The following is a 17,056-nucleotide window of genomic DNA, read 5'->3' on the forward strand; positions in this document are numbered from 1 at the left end:
CATGACAAGATGAGCTAGAAGAGCAAATCCAATAGAGAGATGTTTGAATGAGTTGGATGCTGTGTGAATGTGTACGCACATAGATGTATGCTTACAGGTACAACTGTGTCTGTGTGCTTTTCATTTTGTGCCATGTTTATCAAATCAAATTTTATTTGTCACGTGTACTGAATACAACAGGTGTAAACTAAAATAACAATAGCGAGGCTATATACAGGGGGACCGGTACAGAGTCAATGTGTGGGGGCACCAGTTAGTCGAGGTAATTGAGGTAATATGTACATGTAGGTAGAGTTATTAAAGTGACTATGCATAAATAATAACAGCGAGTAGCAGCAGAGTAGAAGAGGGGTGGAGGGGGGGGCAATGCAAATAGTCTGGGTAGCCATTTGAGTAGATGTTCAGGAGTCTTATGGCATGGGGGTAGAAGCTGTTTAGAAGCCTCTTGGACCTTCTCTCTGCTACCGCATGCTGTACTGGGCCATACGCACTACCCTCTGTAGTGCCTTGCGGTCGGAGGCCGAGCAGTTGCCATACAGTGATGCAACCCGTCCGGATGCTCTCGATGGTGCAGCTGTAGAACCTATTCAGGATCTGAGGACCCACGCCAAATCTTTTCAGTCTCCTGAGGGGGAATAGGTTTTGTCATGCCCTCTTCATGACTGTCTTGGTGTGCTTGGACCATGTTAGTTTGTTGGTGATGTGGACGCCAAGGAACTTGAAGCTCTCAACCTGCTCCACTTCAGCCCCGTTGATAAGAATGGGGGCGTGCTCGGCCCTCCTTTTCCTGTAGTCCACAATCATCTCCTTTGTCTTGATCACGTTGAGGGAGAGGTTGTTGTCCTTGCACCACACGGTCAAGTCTCAGACCTCCTCCCTATAAGCTCTCGTCGTTGTCGGCGATCAGACACTGTTGTGTCATCGGCAATCTTAATGATGGTGTTGGAGTCGTGCCTGGCTGCGCAGTCATGAGTGAACAGGGAGTACAGGATGGGACTGAGCACGCACCCCTGAGAGGCCCCCGTGTTGAGGATCAGTATGGCGGATGTGTTACAATCACACATTCATAACGGTAGGTATGTAGCCACGTGTGTTTCTGTCAGTATGTGCCTTTGTGTTAGTGAAAGCTCATTTAGCGTGTGTATACATTCCTCCACTCCCTAATTAAGATGAATGGGAGGTGGAGACGTGCGTGCTGATGACAGGTAGGCTGGGCTCTGGGCTGCATTGAGCTCATGCTGGAGCTGACTAATGAAACCTGAACAGGGCCAGGCTCTATACATCCTCCTGACCAGAGATGCGTGTACACACACACACCCGAAGGGACAGGGGTCATTCAGGCACTAATTGAAAGTTTCAGTCACGCTATATGGTCACTGAAAACGATAATGAATGATAGACATAAATTATGTAGACAAATTATGTTTTTGGTCCGATTTAGTTGCTTGGGATGCAATCTTACGAAAGCGTTGTGATTCTAGTTGTGAATTTGACTAACAATTTCAAGTGTAGGTAATGTGTTTTTGTTTTCCATGTCTTACAACCTGAGGTTAACTGAAAAGGTGGGGAAATTATTTGGCATTCAAAGTGAAGGTGAAGCAAGCAACATGAAAGTAGCTTTCATGTAATGTGAGTTTTGCCTCAAACAGCTCTAGTCTTTTCCCTTCATGATTGAAGGTTTTTGGCGCTTCCCTAGAGAGCATTCAGTATTTCAATTGTCAGAACTTCCACTTAGAATCACAAAATATCAGGGGATATAAACTTCTGAGAAATAAGATGATCATATGATGTTGAACAACACTGTACGGCACTGAATATACTATTGTATTGGTAGACCTGACTGTTTAACTCTTTCCTGTCCTAGCCTTGACGGGGTGCCGTTTCTGATGCGAGACCTCACCTTGAGGAGGACTACAGACGTGGGGAAGGTGTTTCCTGCCAGACAGCTGGATGATGCCTCCTCCTTTAACTGGACAGACTTACACAGCCTCAATGCCGGCCAGTGGTTCCTCAAGGTACCACAATGTTACTCACACCCCCGCTAGGTAGGAATGCCACATTCGCCCCCCGCTAGGTAGGAATGCTACATTCGCACCCCGCTAGGTAGGAATGCTACATTCGCACCCCCGCTAGGTAGGAATGCTACATTCGCACCCCCGCTAGGTAGGAATGCTACATTCGCACCCCCCGCTAGGGAGGAGTGCTACATTCGCACCCCCCGCTAGGGAGGAGTGCTACATTCGCACCCCCCGCTAGGGAGGAGTGCTACATTCGCACCCCCCGCTAGGGAGGAGTGCTACATTCGCACCCCCCGCTAGGGAGGAGTGCTACATTCGCACCCCCCGCTAGGGAGGAGTGCTACATTCGCACCCCCCGCTAGGGAGGAGTGCTACATTCGCACCCCCCGCTAGGGAGGAGTGCTACATTCGCACCCCCCGCTAGGGAGGAGTGCTACATTCGCACCCCCCGCTAGGGAGGAGTGCTACATTCGCACCCCCCGCTAGGGAGGAGTGCTACATTCGCACCCCCCGCTAGGGAGGAGTGCTACATTCGCACCCCCCGCTAGGGAGGAGTGCTACATTCGCACCCCCCGCTAGGGAGGAGTGCTACATTCGCACCCCCCGCTAGGGAGGAGTGCTACATTCGCACCCCCCGCTAGGGAGGAGTGCTACATTCGCACCCCCCGCTAGGGAGGAGTGCTACATTCGCACCCCCCGCTAGGGAGGAGTGCTACATTCGCACCCCCCGCTAGGGAGGAGTGCTACATTCGCACCCCCCGCTAGGGAGGAGTGCTACATTCGCACCCCCCGCTAGGGAGGAGTGCTACATTCGCACCCCCCGCTAGGGAGGAGTGCTACATTCGCACCCCCCGCTAGGGAGGAGTGCTACATTCGCACCCCCCGCTAGGGAGGAGTGCTACATTCGCACCCCCCGCTAGGGAGGAGTGCTACATTCGCACCCCCCGCTAGGGAGGAGTGCTACATTCGCACCCCCCGCTAGGGAGGAGTGCTACATTCGCACCCCCCGCTAGGGAGGAGTGCTACATTCGCACCCCCCGCTAGGGAGGAGTGCTACATTCGCACCCCCCGCTAGGGAGGAGTGCTACATTCGCACCCCCCGCTAGGGAGGAGTGCTACATTCGCACCCCCCGCTAGGGAGGAGTGCTACATTCGCACCCCCCGCTAGGGAGGAGTGCTACATTCGCACCCCCCGCTAGGGAGGAGTGCTACATTCGCACCCCCCGCTAGGGAGGAGTGCTACATTCGCACCCCCCGCTAGGGAGGAGTGCTACATTCGCACCCCCCGCTAGGGAGGAGTGCTACATTCGCACCCCCCGCTAGGGAGGAGTGCTACATTCGCACCCCCCGCTAGGGAGGAGTGCTACATTCGCACCCCCCGCTAGGGAGGAGTGCTACATTCGCACCCCCCGCTAGGGAGGAGTGCTACATTCGCACCCCCCGCTAGGGAGGAGTGCTACATTCGCACCCCCCGCTAGGGAGGAGTGCTACATTCGCACCCCCCGCTAGGGAGGAGTGCTACATTCGCACCCCCCGCTAGGGAGGAGTGCTACATTCGCACCCCCCGCTAGGGAGGAGTGCTACATTCGCACCCCCCGCTAGGGAGGAGTGCTACATTCGCACCCCCCGCTAGGGAGGAGTGCTACATTCGCACCCCCCGCTAGGGAGGAGTGCTACATTCGCACCCCCCGCTAGGGAGGAGTGCTACATTCGCACCCCCCGCTAGGGAGGAGTGCTACATTCGCACCCCCCGCTAGGGAGGAGTGCTACATTCGCACCCCCCGCTAGGGAGGAGTGCTACATTCGCACCCCCCGCTAGGGAGGAGTGCTACATTCGCACCCCCCGCTAGGGAGGAGTGCTACATTCGCACCCCCCGCTAGGGAGGAGTGCTACATTCGCACCCCCCGCTAGGGAGGAGTGCTACATTCGCACCCCCCGCTAGGGAGGAGTGCTACATTCGCACCCCCCGCTAGGGAGGAGTGCTACATTCGCACCCCCCGCTAGGGAGGAGTGCTACATTCGCACCCCCCGCTAGGGAGGAGTGCTACATTCGCACCCCCCGCTAGGGAGGAGTGCTACATTCGCACCCCCCGCTAGGGAGGAGTGCTACATTCGCACCCCCCGCTAGGGAGGAGTGCTACATTTTCACCCCCCGCTAGGGAGGAGTGCTACATTCGCACCCCCGCTAGGTAGGAATGCTACATTCGCACCCCCGCTAGGTAGGGTGGTGCTACATTCGCACCACCCTTTCTTTCACTAGGCCTATATTTCTCCTCCATGCTTTGGGTCCATTTCATTGCCACTCGGCTGATAGGAAATCTCATTAATGAAGTGGAGATCTGAGGACCCATGCCAAATCTTTTCAGTCTCCTGAGGGGGAATAGGTTATGTCATGCCCTCTTCATGACTGTCTTGGTGTGCTTGGACCATGTTAGTTTGTTGGTGATGTAAATTTATCAATCAAGATTACTTCCCTGGTTTGAGTTAAAATAAAATTGACCCAAACCCTGATCTCATAAAGTGATGTATTATTACGATTGCCATGTAAACCTAGAAATACACTAACTTGATTAGCTTGACTGTGAGTACCTGTGTGCATTGTCCTCTAGGATGACCCATTCTGGACGGTCCAGTCCATGGCTCAGAGGGAGGTGATGCTGGTGGGGAACCAGAGTGTGTGTAGTCTGGAGCAGCTGCTGAGGCTAGCCACCATCCATAACCACACAGTTGTGTTCGACCTGCGCCGACCCCCGCACGGACACCCCTGCTACCACAGCTGGATCAACGATACCCTGGAGGTCATACTCCTGTCTGGGATTCCACAGCACCTGGTGAGACCGGCATCACACACTGTTCCCCTGGGGGGTTGTAGTAGAGGAAGATAACACTAGTGTACACGACTGAGATAGTGGTACTTTGGTAGAGCAATGGCGCTTGTAATGCCAGGGTAGTGGGTTTGATTCCCGGGACTACCCATACTTAAAATGGATTCACACATGATTGTAAGTCGCTTTGAATAAAAGCGTCAGCTAAATGGCATTTATTATTATTATTATTATTATTAGTTAGTGGACAGAACCTTGTTAGGGCTCAGACACGGTCCCCTATGGAAATCAAGAGGAGGAAAACACAACTCATAGTAGAGAGATGGAACTGTCAGCTTGAGGCTGACCTGAAGATTGCCTCATCAATCAATGTCACAATCATTACTCTATCATCTGATGTCACATCTACATCCATGTCACATAACTAATATGAGCTCTGTCTGGGTCGCTCTCTCTCTGTGTCGGCCGGCCGGCCGCTCTCTCTGTGCCGGCCGGGCGGCCGCTCTCGCTCTGTGCCGGCCGGCCGGCCGCTCTCGCTCTGTGTCGGCCGGCCGGCCGCTCTCGCGCGCTCTCTCAAATTCAAATTCAAGCTGCTTTATTGGCATGAAAAACATTGTGTCAATATTGCCAAAGCAACAATGTATACAATATACATTGTATTAAAATTATAATAATTTAAATAACAAATAATAAATATGAAATGGTAGTAAATAATAATACAAAATTAAATACAAAAATAATAACAATAAAATGGTAACAGTCAATAGTAGAAATGTAATAATTATAAATATGGAAAATGAAACTATAACTAACTTATAACCTCACTTTATCACGAACCCCATCAAACGGCCTATGCACCCATGTTCCTCTTGCGAACGGTGGATAAAGAGTAACAGCAAAGCTTTGGAATGTTTGGAATGCGCACAGTGGATTAATTTAAAATGCAGCAACTCTAGCTTTGGACATGGGGTAAATGAAGCTTACCGTTGCTGTCGGTGTGCTGTACCCACGGGGTGTGTGAGCACTGAAGGTGGAGTGGGACCAGAGGACTTACCGAGGGTGGAGATTGCACCGGAGGAGGGGGGGTCCACAGGCAACCAGAGGCGAGTGACGGGGGACATGGTGGTGAGGATGATGGCGTGGCACCTGGGGAGAGGTGCTCCATGGCGACAGAGAGGCCACCGGAGGCAGGGCAGTGGGAAGATGGCAGCGCAGTGGGAGGCGAGTTACAAGTGGATCGGGAATTCAATGAGGCCTTTGGGAAGAAGGGCTTACATTTTGTGCACTTAAACGTCCGAAGCCTACTACTGAAGATCGATGAGATACGCCTGTTGGTTTGCAAATCAGAGGTGGGTGTCTTATGTTTTACTGAGACATGGTTGGATTCATCTGTTTGTGACTCAGACATTGAGATAAGTAATTACTCTGTTGTCAGGAAGGATCGGAACGGTGGGGGAATATGTGCGCTTGTAAGATCAGACATTGCTTTTAACGTCAGATCAGATTTAAACGCTGATCTGGAGATTGTCTGGCTGGATATCTGCCTTCCCAAAACCAAGCCGATTTTGTTGGGGGTGTGTTATAGGCCGCCCAAGCAGAATGCATTCTATGAGGGTCTTGAAATTGTGTTGTCAAACTGTAATGATTTGCTGTTGAAGGAAATCATTTTGTTAGGGGATTTCAATACTGATGTCTGCAAAAAGAATAGCCCAACCCACAATGTATTTATGCACTGTTGTAGATCACTTGCTCTGACCCAAATTATAAAAGATCCCACCAGGATATGTGAAACAGTGCAAAGTACAATTGACTTAATATTGGTGTCTGATAAATCTAAAATATCGCAGAGTGGAGTAATAGTCTATGGCATCAGTGATCATTTTATTACATTTTGCACAAGGAGGATTTTTAAAGATATATTTTAGAGTCACAAAACCGTTAGAATCAGGACTCAAAAAATATTATGTAGAAAAGTTTAGGGAGGAAGTGGGTAAAATTGACTGGTCACCTGTGCTAGATAGTGTAGGGGTAGACAGTGCCTAGGAAGCCTTTAAATGTAGATTCCTTGATGTGATGGCTCCCATTAGACGGGTCAGGGTAAAGCAGAGATCTAGCCCTTGGTTTTATCATGAGATTCTAGAATCTATCCAAGCAAGGAATAAGGCCTTTAAGAAATGTAAGAACTCTCAAGAGCAGCATGATTTTGTCCTATATAAACGTCACAGAAATGAAGCACAGAGCATGAGCAAATGTATGAATATGTTAACAAACAGGGTCTAATGTATGATTTTCAGTCAGGTTTTAGAAAAACATACTCCTGATTCATGTCTACTTTACTTGACTGACTTCATCAGGAAAGAGATTGATGAGGGAAATCTGTGTGGAATGGTACTGCTTGACCTACAGAAGGCCTTTACAGTTAACCACTGTCTCCTAATCTCCAAACTGGAGGCACTGGGGTTAAGCAGTATCCCTCTAGGCTGGGTAAAGTCCTATTTATCAGGAAGGGAACAAGTAGTAGAGGTTAATGGTTCGCTGTCTCAGGCAAAACCAATGAGTTGTGGCGTTCCGCAGGGGAGTGTGCTTGGGCCTCTGCTGTTTTTATTGTATATTAATGATATGAAAGATGCTTGTTCTTGCTGTCTTTTTCTTTATGCGGATGACTCTACACTTCTGGTGTCTCACAAAAGTAAAACTATGTTGGAGAGCATACTTAGCACAGAGCTTACTAACATTAGCAAATGGCTTGGAGATAATAAGCTATCTCTGCACTTAGGGAAAACTGAAGCAATTCTTTTTGGATCCAGACCTAAATTGTGTAGGTTGTCTGAAATCAGAGTGGAGTTAGGGGGTGAGGTGCTGACTACTAAAACCTCTGTTAGCTACTTGGGATGTATCCTTGATGGTAGCTTGGGAGGTGTGACTATGGCCAATAAGGTGCTAGGGAAGGTTAATGCCAGGATTAAGTTTTTGGTTAGAAAGTCCAAGCTGCTTGATAAGGACTCCATGAAAGTGCTAGCTACTGCCCTCATTCAATGCCATTTTGACTATGCTAGTAGTTCCTGGTTTGGGGGCTTATCTAAACTTATGAAGGGGAAGCTCCAGATAGCCCAGAATAAGTTTATCAGGGTAGTTTTTGAAGGTGAGTCCACGTACTCACATAGGCAGGAGCTGCTTTCAGGAACTAAACTGGCTGCCTGTTGAGGCTAGGGTGTCCCAGATTAGACTAGGTTTGGTTTACAGGAGTATTTATGGTCCTGCTCCCAGATATTTAAGTGATTACTTTCCTCATGTTAGGGATGCACACAATCACAGCACCAGATCAGGTGTTGCTGATGTGTGCTTATACAGGTTCAGGAGTAATGCTGGGAAAGGTACTTTCTTGTATACTGGAGCCTCAGAATGGAATGAGTTGCCTCTGCCTATAAAAACAACGTCCTCTCTGGACAGCTTTAAAAAATAAAGTAAAAATATGTTTGATGTCCTCTGTGCCCATACGAATAACCCCTATGATGTAACTGGAATGATGAGATAGATGTTCTTCTTTTATGTTTTTGTTTTATTATTTCACTGCCATACTGTTTGATTTTGTCTAGCCATCTTGTCTCAAGAGGACCACAATGGAATTAAGTCCCAGACTTTATTGTGTGATATCCTCGATGATTTTATTAATGTGCATGTATGGCTTAAGTTTTATGTGTGCTTGTTTTTTTAAATGGTCGAATTAATAAACTAAACTAAATAACGGTCATCTTCACCATTACATCAGTACTACAACTACCATCATCATCATTACAACTACCACCACCATCACTAAACTGCTATCATTACCATTACTACCCATACTACTACTATTTGGAATGATAAACAACAATAATAATAGTAATAACAATAATAGTAATAAAAAGTAAGTTACTGCTTACTATGCAGATGTTATTATTCAGTGTCCCTCAGGCTATGGCAGGCAAATACATATTTGGCTGCAAGAGGAGCCATTGCTCCTTCGCCCATGAGTATTTTTAGTTTTTCCTCTGGGTTTAATAAGTAAAAATTTGGAATAAATGTAGTCATTTCTGTGAATAATGAATCTCTTTGTGAGGAATATTTATCACAGTAAAGGAGAAAGTGCATCTGTCTCTACTTCCCCTGTCGTGCAGTGACCACATACACCCTCCTCTTTGGGTAGCCATGTCTTTTTATGTCTGCTGGTTTCTATTGCCAATCGGTGGTCACTCAGCCTGTACTTGGTAAGGGTCTGTCTCTGCTTCGTATCTCTGACAGAGTAGAGATAATCAGCCAATTCATATTCTCCGTTTAGGTTCAGATAGCAATTTAGTCGGCTTTGGGATTTTGTTTAATTTTTCCAATGTTGTAAATATGAGTCCTTTGATTGGTTCATGATTTTGTTTATTGGAATTCTTTCTTTTAAAGCAGTGCTGGTGTCAGCTCGGTTGGTTAGGTCCAACACCAGCTGACTGAGGGCTCGTTTCTGGGCTCAGCTCTTGGGTTTGAAGTGCTTTAAATTGCACACTTGAATTTGTACTTGAATTTAGATGTAGCCAACATTTTTAATGATCTTTTTTGTATTTTCATTATTACTGGAAAGCGGCCCAATTCTGCCCTACATGCATTAGTTGGTGTATTTCTCTGGACTTGGAGGATTTTCCGACAGAATTCTGCCTGTAGGGCTTCAATTGGATGTTTGTCCCACATTTTAAAGTCCAGTTTATTGAGTGGCCCCCAAACCTCACTTCCGTAAAGAGCTATTGGTAGGATTACACTGTCAAATATTTTGGTCCAAATTATAATTGGGATGTTGATTTTGAACAATTTCATTTTTATTGCATACAATGTGTATAGTGTGTTCAATGATGGTGTTGTTCAGGGTGAATTTATATTTGTGTTTCTGACATCTGTTTTTTGGGGGGGGAATAATGATTTTCGTTTTTTGGAAATTTACTGCCAGGGCCCAATTATGGCAATATTGCTCTAGAATATTAATGTTCTGTTGAAGACCTTCTTTGGTTGGTGATAGAAGTACCAAGTCATCAGCATATAGCAGGTATTTCACCTCTGTGTCAAATAGTGTGAGTCCTGGGGCTGGAGAATGGTCCAACATGTCTGCTAATTCATTGATATAAAAGATTTGGACTCAAACTGCAGCCTTGTCTCACACCTCGACATTGTGAAAATAATTATGTTCTTTGGTTTTTGATTTTTATTGCACACTTGTTTTCTGTGTACATACATTGTATTAAGTCATACACCTTACCACCAAGCCCACTTTGGAGAGTTTTGTAGAATAGCCTTTCGTGCCAAATAGAATCAGATGCTTTTTTAAAGTCAATAAAGCAAGCAAAGATTTTGCCCTCTTTTTTTTGGTGGATGTGTTTATTAATTAGTGTGTGTAAGGTGTGTGTATATATGGTCAGTAGTGCGATGGTTAGGGAGAAAGCCAATTTGACATTTACTTATTACATTTTTTTTCTTGAAGAAAGGTTTGAATTCTTGAATTCGAAATGCTACAGAAAACCTTTCCCAAGTTATTGTTTACGCAAATTCCCCTGTAATTATTGGGGTCTGATTTGTCTCCACTTTTGTGGATAGGGGAGATGAGCCCCTGGTTCCAGACATCAGGGAAGCAGCCAGAAGTTAAGACCATGTTGAACAATTTAAGCACAGCATCTTGCAACTCAGGTTTGCTGTTTTTCAGCATTTCATTTCTGATGTTGTCTAGACCACAAGCCTTCTTTGATTTAATGGATTTGAGCTTTTCATTTAGTTCCTGTTGGGTTATTGGGTAATCTAATGGATTTTGGTTGTTTTTAATGACTGATTCAAGGATGCTCAATTTTTCTTTAATTTCTAATTGGTTGTGTTGTAAGTATTTTTGTGGGATGTTTTTGTATAGATTATCAAAATAAGTTTTCCAAATTCCTACATCTTGTATGGCTAATTCTTGTGGCTTTGTTGTGCTTAAATTGTTCTACATGTCCCAGAACTGATTTGTCATTTGCGTTTTCAATTTCATCAAGTGTCTTGTTGGTATAATTCAATTTCTTGCGTTTCAGTGTTTGTTTATACTGTTTCAGAGTTTCAAAGTATTCATAGCGTAGCTCTGGGTTGTTTTGTTGCTTATGTTTTCATTTGACATTTGTCTTAGGTGTTTTCTAATTGTTTTACATTCATTATCAAACCATTTTTCAGAAACATTTTGTGTTTTGTTTCTGATGTTGCATTTCTTTGGTTTTCTCAAATTTGCTTTCGATGCTGCTTTTTGGAATATGCGGTTGATGTTTTGAGTAGCCGAATTGACACCATCTTTATTGTTTTGGTATTGTGAGTTATTGAAAAACTGTATAGAGTTCATCATTTCATTTGCGTTCAATGTTTCAATGAATCTCTCTGCACTGTTTTTAGCCCATCTGTACGATTGGTTTATGTTGTAGAGTTTATTGTTTTTTTGAATGAATATTGCTGGTTAATTTCTAAAGAAACACGTTGATCTGACTGATCTGACAATGGTGTCTGTGGTCTGACAGTGAATGCACTAATAGAGGAGGGGTCAATGTCAGTGATGGCATAATCGACTACACTTGTCCCAAGAGCTGAGCAGTAAGTAAACTGACCTAAAGAGTCCCCTCTGATTCTACCATTAAGCATGTACAGGCCTAAGGCTCGACAGAGATGCACTAACTCCTTCCCCTTTTTGTTCAGTATTTGGTCAGGACTGTTTCTATTATTTATAATAGGGCTACTGCACAAGGAGGGGTGTCCAAATATGTGGTGGTTACCTCCCGCACCAGTGTAGTCAGGCTCAGAACGTGTTCTTCCATTGAAATCTCCACAAAGAGGCACTTTACCCTCTGCCTGAAATGCAATGATTTCTGTATGGAGATTGTCAAAAAACTTATCATCATTATATGATGAATCTGAAGGAGGAGCATAAGCGGCACATATGTATACGTCATTGTCACAATAGATTGTACCTTTGTTAAGTTTTAGCCAAATGTGACTGGTACCTTTTTTCATTTCATTCAGTGCTTAGTCCTGCTTATGCCAAATGATGAGTCCACCTGAGTCTCGGCCACGTTTAACATTTTTATGTTTGATTGATGGAAGTAAACTTTCTCTATAGCCTGAGGGACACACTGAGTATCTATGTCTCCACGACACCATGTTTCCAGTAGGATTATGATGTCCTGTCCCTTGATGTTTTTAATCAATTCTGGATTTGTTGTTTTATAACCAAAATGTGAAGAGTATCGGCCATGAATATTCCAAGAGCTGATAGTTAATGATCTCATTTATAATAACTGATATTCAGTGGTTTGAGTAAAGTACATTGAAAATAAACAAGATAATATATATATATATACACACACACATATACACACACACATACATACATACATACATATGTGCGCATACACACACCATTACATATAATTATTATTAGAATACCAGTGCCAATAAAATTAGGAATAGTTGTAAACAAATTAATAAGAATGGAATAAGATTACACAAAAAAGAAGTACAATGCAATCTGCAACCCTGTGTGTGCGTGTGAATTAAAGGGTCTGTCTAGCTCAGTAGTCTGCAAATTAGTTGGCGCACCTCTCCAATCTCTGATTGTTCTAGGTGTCTTTTGCCAGAGGTTACCTCAGCAAATGTAGGCTGATGATCTGAATGATACATGGTGTGGAATGCATCATGTGGTGTACTTCTCTGAAGGACAGTGTTCTGTCTGACCCTGGAGTAGTGGTCAGAGCTGTGTTGTGATGGGCCAGGTCCAGTAGAGCTGTGTTCTGATGGGTCTGGTCTAGAAGAGCTGTGATGGGTCTGGTCTAGTAGAGCTGTGTTGTGATGGGCCTGGTCTAGTAGAGCTGTGTTGTGTTGGGTCTGGTCTAGTAGAGCTGTGCTGTAATAAGCCGTGTCTGGCTCTTTTCTCCTGGGGATGGTGGAGGTACTGTTGTTTCAGAATGTGGGGCGGGGGACCTTTGTTGTTGGGGTGATGGGTGTGTGGGTCCCTGCCAAGTGTTGCATCTGTTAGGTCCTTGGCAAAGGTTCTGATAGTGTCCTGATCAAGATGTACATTATCGTATAAGTGTTGACATGTCAGAGTGGGGTGGTGAGCCGTTCTGACGTTGAGCAGTGAGGCACAGTCCACAGTGATCTGTTGATTTATTTTGTCGATCAACTCTCCTGGGAAGTCTTTTCTTGGTAGGAGGGTGGACACAACTATATTGGTTGTTGGGAACATAGCCTGTATCTGTTCTGCCACTCTTCTCACTGCCCCAGATACATTTTCACCTTTGGCATGAAGGTCGTTTGTGCCAGTGTGGATGATGATGTTGTCGGGGGTGTCAATCCTGGTCTGACTGAGTAGCTGCATTGCACTGTCAGTTGTAGGACACCAGAATACACCAGAATATACACCTGGTGTCTAGGGAATTCTGACCTGGGCTGGTATTCTGACCTGGGCTGGTATTCTGACCTGGGCTGGAGCAGACTGGGAGGCTGGTATTCTGACCTGGGCTGGAGCACACTGTGCTGGAGCAGACTGGGAAGCAGGTAGGCTGACATGGGCTAGAGCAGACTGGGACGCTGGTTGGCTGATCTGGGCTGGAGCAGACTGGTAGGCTGGTGCAGTGTCATCAGGCTGTGTGGTGGAGGCCATGCTGGTCTCAGGTTCTGCTTGTGTTATGCCAAGCTGGTGGACATGTTCTCTAGATGCAGAGGACATAATGACTCGCTGCTGGTTGAGAGTGTCAATGTAGAATAAAAAGAAACGCACACCTATTTAGGCGAGGTGCTGGCTAGCGGAGTAGAAAACTTAAAAATAAAGGAGAGCCGCACACTCTCTAGGAGCTCAGATGCAAAAATTGGGTGTCAATGTACCTCTCTGTTCTAGCTTCTTTCTTGTTGTGCTCAGATGGTCTCTGAGGTCATCATTTGTCTGACTCAGTTTGTCCATTCTGCTTTCTAATTTAGCAATAGATGCTCTGCTCTCCTCCCTGAACTGGTCCATGTCTTCTTTTAGTTTCTGGACAGTGTTCTCCTCTTGAAGCTTGTTCTCTCTGAGTTCTATGACCTCTGCTTCGACTAGAGAGAGGGTGTTGTGGAAACGTTGTGTTGTAGGCGTTCTGTAGGCATGTCCTTGGCTCTGTCTGCTGCAGGTGAGGTAGGTAGAGGGACACTGAGGGCTTCTTGCTGGGTCACAGAGACCGTTGGGGCCTGCTTTTCTCCATCTCCATCCTTGACTTTTTCCTCAGTTTCTGAGATGATTTCAGCTTCTGCTTTTAGGGTAGCAAACCTATTCTCAAAAGCCTGGAGGCTTGAATCATTGCCTTGTATCAATACAGTTCCATTATTATATAAGTTTACTGTTTGATACGTGTTGCTCTGGTCAGCTTCCTCAAATGCTGATCTGACATCCTTGGCTGATGCCTCTCTTTTTTTGAGAAATGGAAATTGTTGCAAATAACCCTTTTCCATATGTGCCCTTGTTTGGTATTAAAAATTAAATTTGCTCTTGTTTTGCAACTGGTAAGATCTGCAAACAGGCATTCATGGTTCTGTCCCATCAACAAACCTTTTAAACTTTTCTTAGCTTTCTTTTTCTGTTTGGATGTCTGGTGGGTAAGCAATTTCCATAGCAACAATGTTGCAATAGAAGCGTTGTTTCTTGTATTATTGTCTCTTGTGTCTTTAGAGGACTGTATCACTTTGATGTCCTTTTTCTTCTGTCCTTATTTTGTCTTTCTTTTCTTCTGTTAACTAGATATTCTTTGTTAACTAGCTAGCTTCTTCCAGGAGAGTCCCTAGCAACTGCTTAGCAACTGGTAAACAATTCAGCTAGCTAAGATAACTGTACAATTTTATGAAAATTAGTTACTTTTTCAAAAGCCTATCTTTGTTTGTTGCTTGTTTTGTCTCCAATTCAGTCTTGCAGTTTTCTTTTGCTTTTTTCCAATGTACTTCACTCTAAAAACCATGTAAATTGCTGCTCAATTTGGAACTCCGGAACTCTCTCTCTCGCGCTCTCTGTCTGTCTCTGTCTGTCTCTCTCTGTCTGTCGCGCTCGCTCTGTAGGTCGCTCTCTCTGCCCCTCTGTCGGTCGCTCTCTCTGCCGCTCTGTCGGTCGCTCTCTCTGCCTCTCAATTCAATTCAAGGGGCTTTATTGGCATGGGAAACATGTGTTAACATTGCCAAAGCAAGTGAGGTAGATAAGATACAAAAGTGAAATAAACAATAAAAATGAACAGTAAACATTACACATACAGAAGTTTCAAAACAGTAAAGACATTACAAATGTTAAATGTCTATATACAGTGTTGTAACAATGTACAAATGGTTAAAGTATACAATGGAAAATAAATACGCATAAATATGGGTTGTATTTACAATGGTGTTTGTTCTTCTGGTTGCCCTTTTCTTGTGGCAACAGGTCACAAATCTTGCTGCTGTGATGGCACACTGTGGAATTTCACCCAGTAGATAAGGGAGTTTATCAAAATTGGGTTTGTTTTCGAAGTCTTTGTGGATCTGTGTAATCTGAGGGAAATATGTGTCTCTAATATGGTCATACATTGGGCAGGAGGTTAGGAAGTGCAGCTCAGTTTCCACCTGATTTTGTGGGCAGTGTGCACATAAGACTGTCTTCTCTTGAGAGCCATGTCTGCCTACGGCGGCCTTTCTCAATAGCAATGCTATGCTCACGGAGTCTGTACATAGTCAAAGCTTTCCTTAGGTTTGGGTCAGTCACAGTGGTCAGGTATTCTGCCACTGTGTATTCTCTGTTTAGGGCCAAATAGCATTCTAGTTTGCTCTGTTTTTTTGTTAATTCTTTCCAATGTGTCAAGTAATTATCTTTTTGTTTTCTCATGATTTGCTTGGGTCTAATTGTGCTGCTGTCCTGGGGCTCTGTGGGGTGTGTTTGTGTTTGTGAACAGAGCCCCAGGACCAGCATGCTTAGGGGACTCTTCTCCAGGTTCATCTCTCTGTAGGTGACGGCTTTGTTATGGAAGGTTTGGGAATCGCTTCCTTTTAGGTGGTTGTAGAATTTTAACGGCTCTTTTCTGGATTTTGATAATTAGTGGGTATCGGCCTAATTCTGCTCTACATGCATTATTTGGTGTTCTACGTTGTACACGGAGGATATTTTTGCAGAATCTCAATTTGGTGTTTGTCCCATTTTGTGAAATCTTGGTTGGTGAGCGGACCCCAGACCTCACAACTAGAGGTCGACCGATTAATCGGAATGGCCGATTTAATTAGGGCCGATTTCAAGTTTTCATAACAATCGGAAATCTGTATTTTTGGACACCGATTTGGCCGATTTGTTTATTTTAATTTTATTTTTTACACCTTTGTTTAATCTTTATTTAACTAGGCAAGTCAGTTAAGAACACATTCTTATTTTCAATGACGGCCTAGGAACAGTGGGTTAACTGCCTCGTTCAGGGGCAGAACGACAGATTTTTACCTTGTCAGCTCGGGGGATTCAATCTTGCAACCTTACAGTTAACGATCTAACCACCTGATTACATTCCACTCCACGAGGAGCCTGCCTGTTACGCGAATGCAGTAGAAGCCAAGGTAAGTTGCTAGCTAGCATTAAACTTATCTTATAAAAATCAATCAATCATAATCACTAGTTAACTACACATGGTTGATGATATTACTAGTTTATCTAGCGTGTCCTGCGTTGCATATAATCGATGCGGTGCGTATCGTTACTCCAATGTGTACCTAACCACAAACATCAATGCCTTTCTTAAAATCAATACACAGAAGTATATATTTTTAAACCTGCATATTTAGCTAAAAGAAATCCAGGTTAGCAGGCAATATTAACCAGGTGAAATTGTGTCACTTCTCTTGCGTTCATTGCACGCAGAGTCAGGGTATATGCAACAGTTTGGGCCGCCTGGCTCATTGCGAACTAATTTGCCAGAATTTTACGTAATTATGACATAACATTGAAGGTTGTGCAATGTAACAGGAATATTTAGACTTATGGATGCCACCCGTTAGATAAAATATGGAACGGTTCCGTATTTCACTGAAAGAATAAACGTCTTGTTTTTGAGATGATAGTTTCCGGATTCGACCATATTAATGACCTAAGGCTCGTATTTCTGTGTGTTATTATAACTAAGTCTATGATTTGATAGAGCAGTCTGACTGAGCGGTGGTAGGCAGCAGCA

At 44.7% G+C, this 17,056-nt stretch overlaps 1 protein-coding gene across 1 annotated transcript in view; it reads left to right on the forward strand.

Moving 5' to 3' along the window:
- The window catches only part of LOC120018111 (glycerophosphodiester phosphodiesterase domain-containing protein 5-like), a 98,330-nt gene that overhangs the window by 70,151 nt on the left and 11,123 nt on the right, over positions 1–17,056 (forward strand). The window contains exons 10-11 of the mRNA XM_038961105.1: positions 1,865–2,015; positions 4,629–4,850. Of these exons, the coding sequence (XP_038817033.1) occupies positions 1,865–2,015; positions 4,629–4,850 (373 nt within the window). The remainder of the gene's footprint in view (positions 1–1,864; positions 2,016–4,628; positions 4,851–17,056) is intronic.

This window comes from Salvelinus namaycush, chromosome 23, assembly GCF_016432855.1.
Source record: "Salvelinus namaycush isolate Seneca chromosome 23, SaNama_1.0, whole genome shotgun sequence".
NCBI classification, from domain to species: domain Eukaryota; kingdom Metazoa; phylum Chordata; class Actinopteri; order Salmoniformes; family Salmonidae; genus Salvelinus; species Salvelinus namaycush.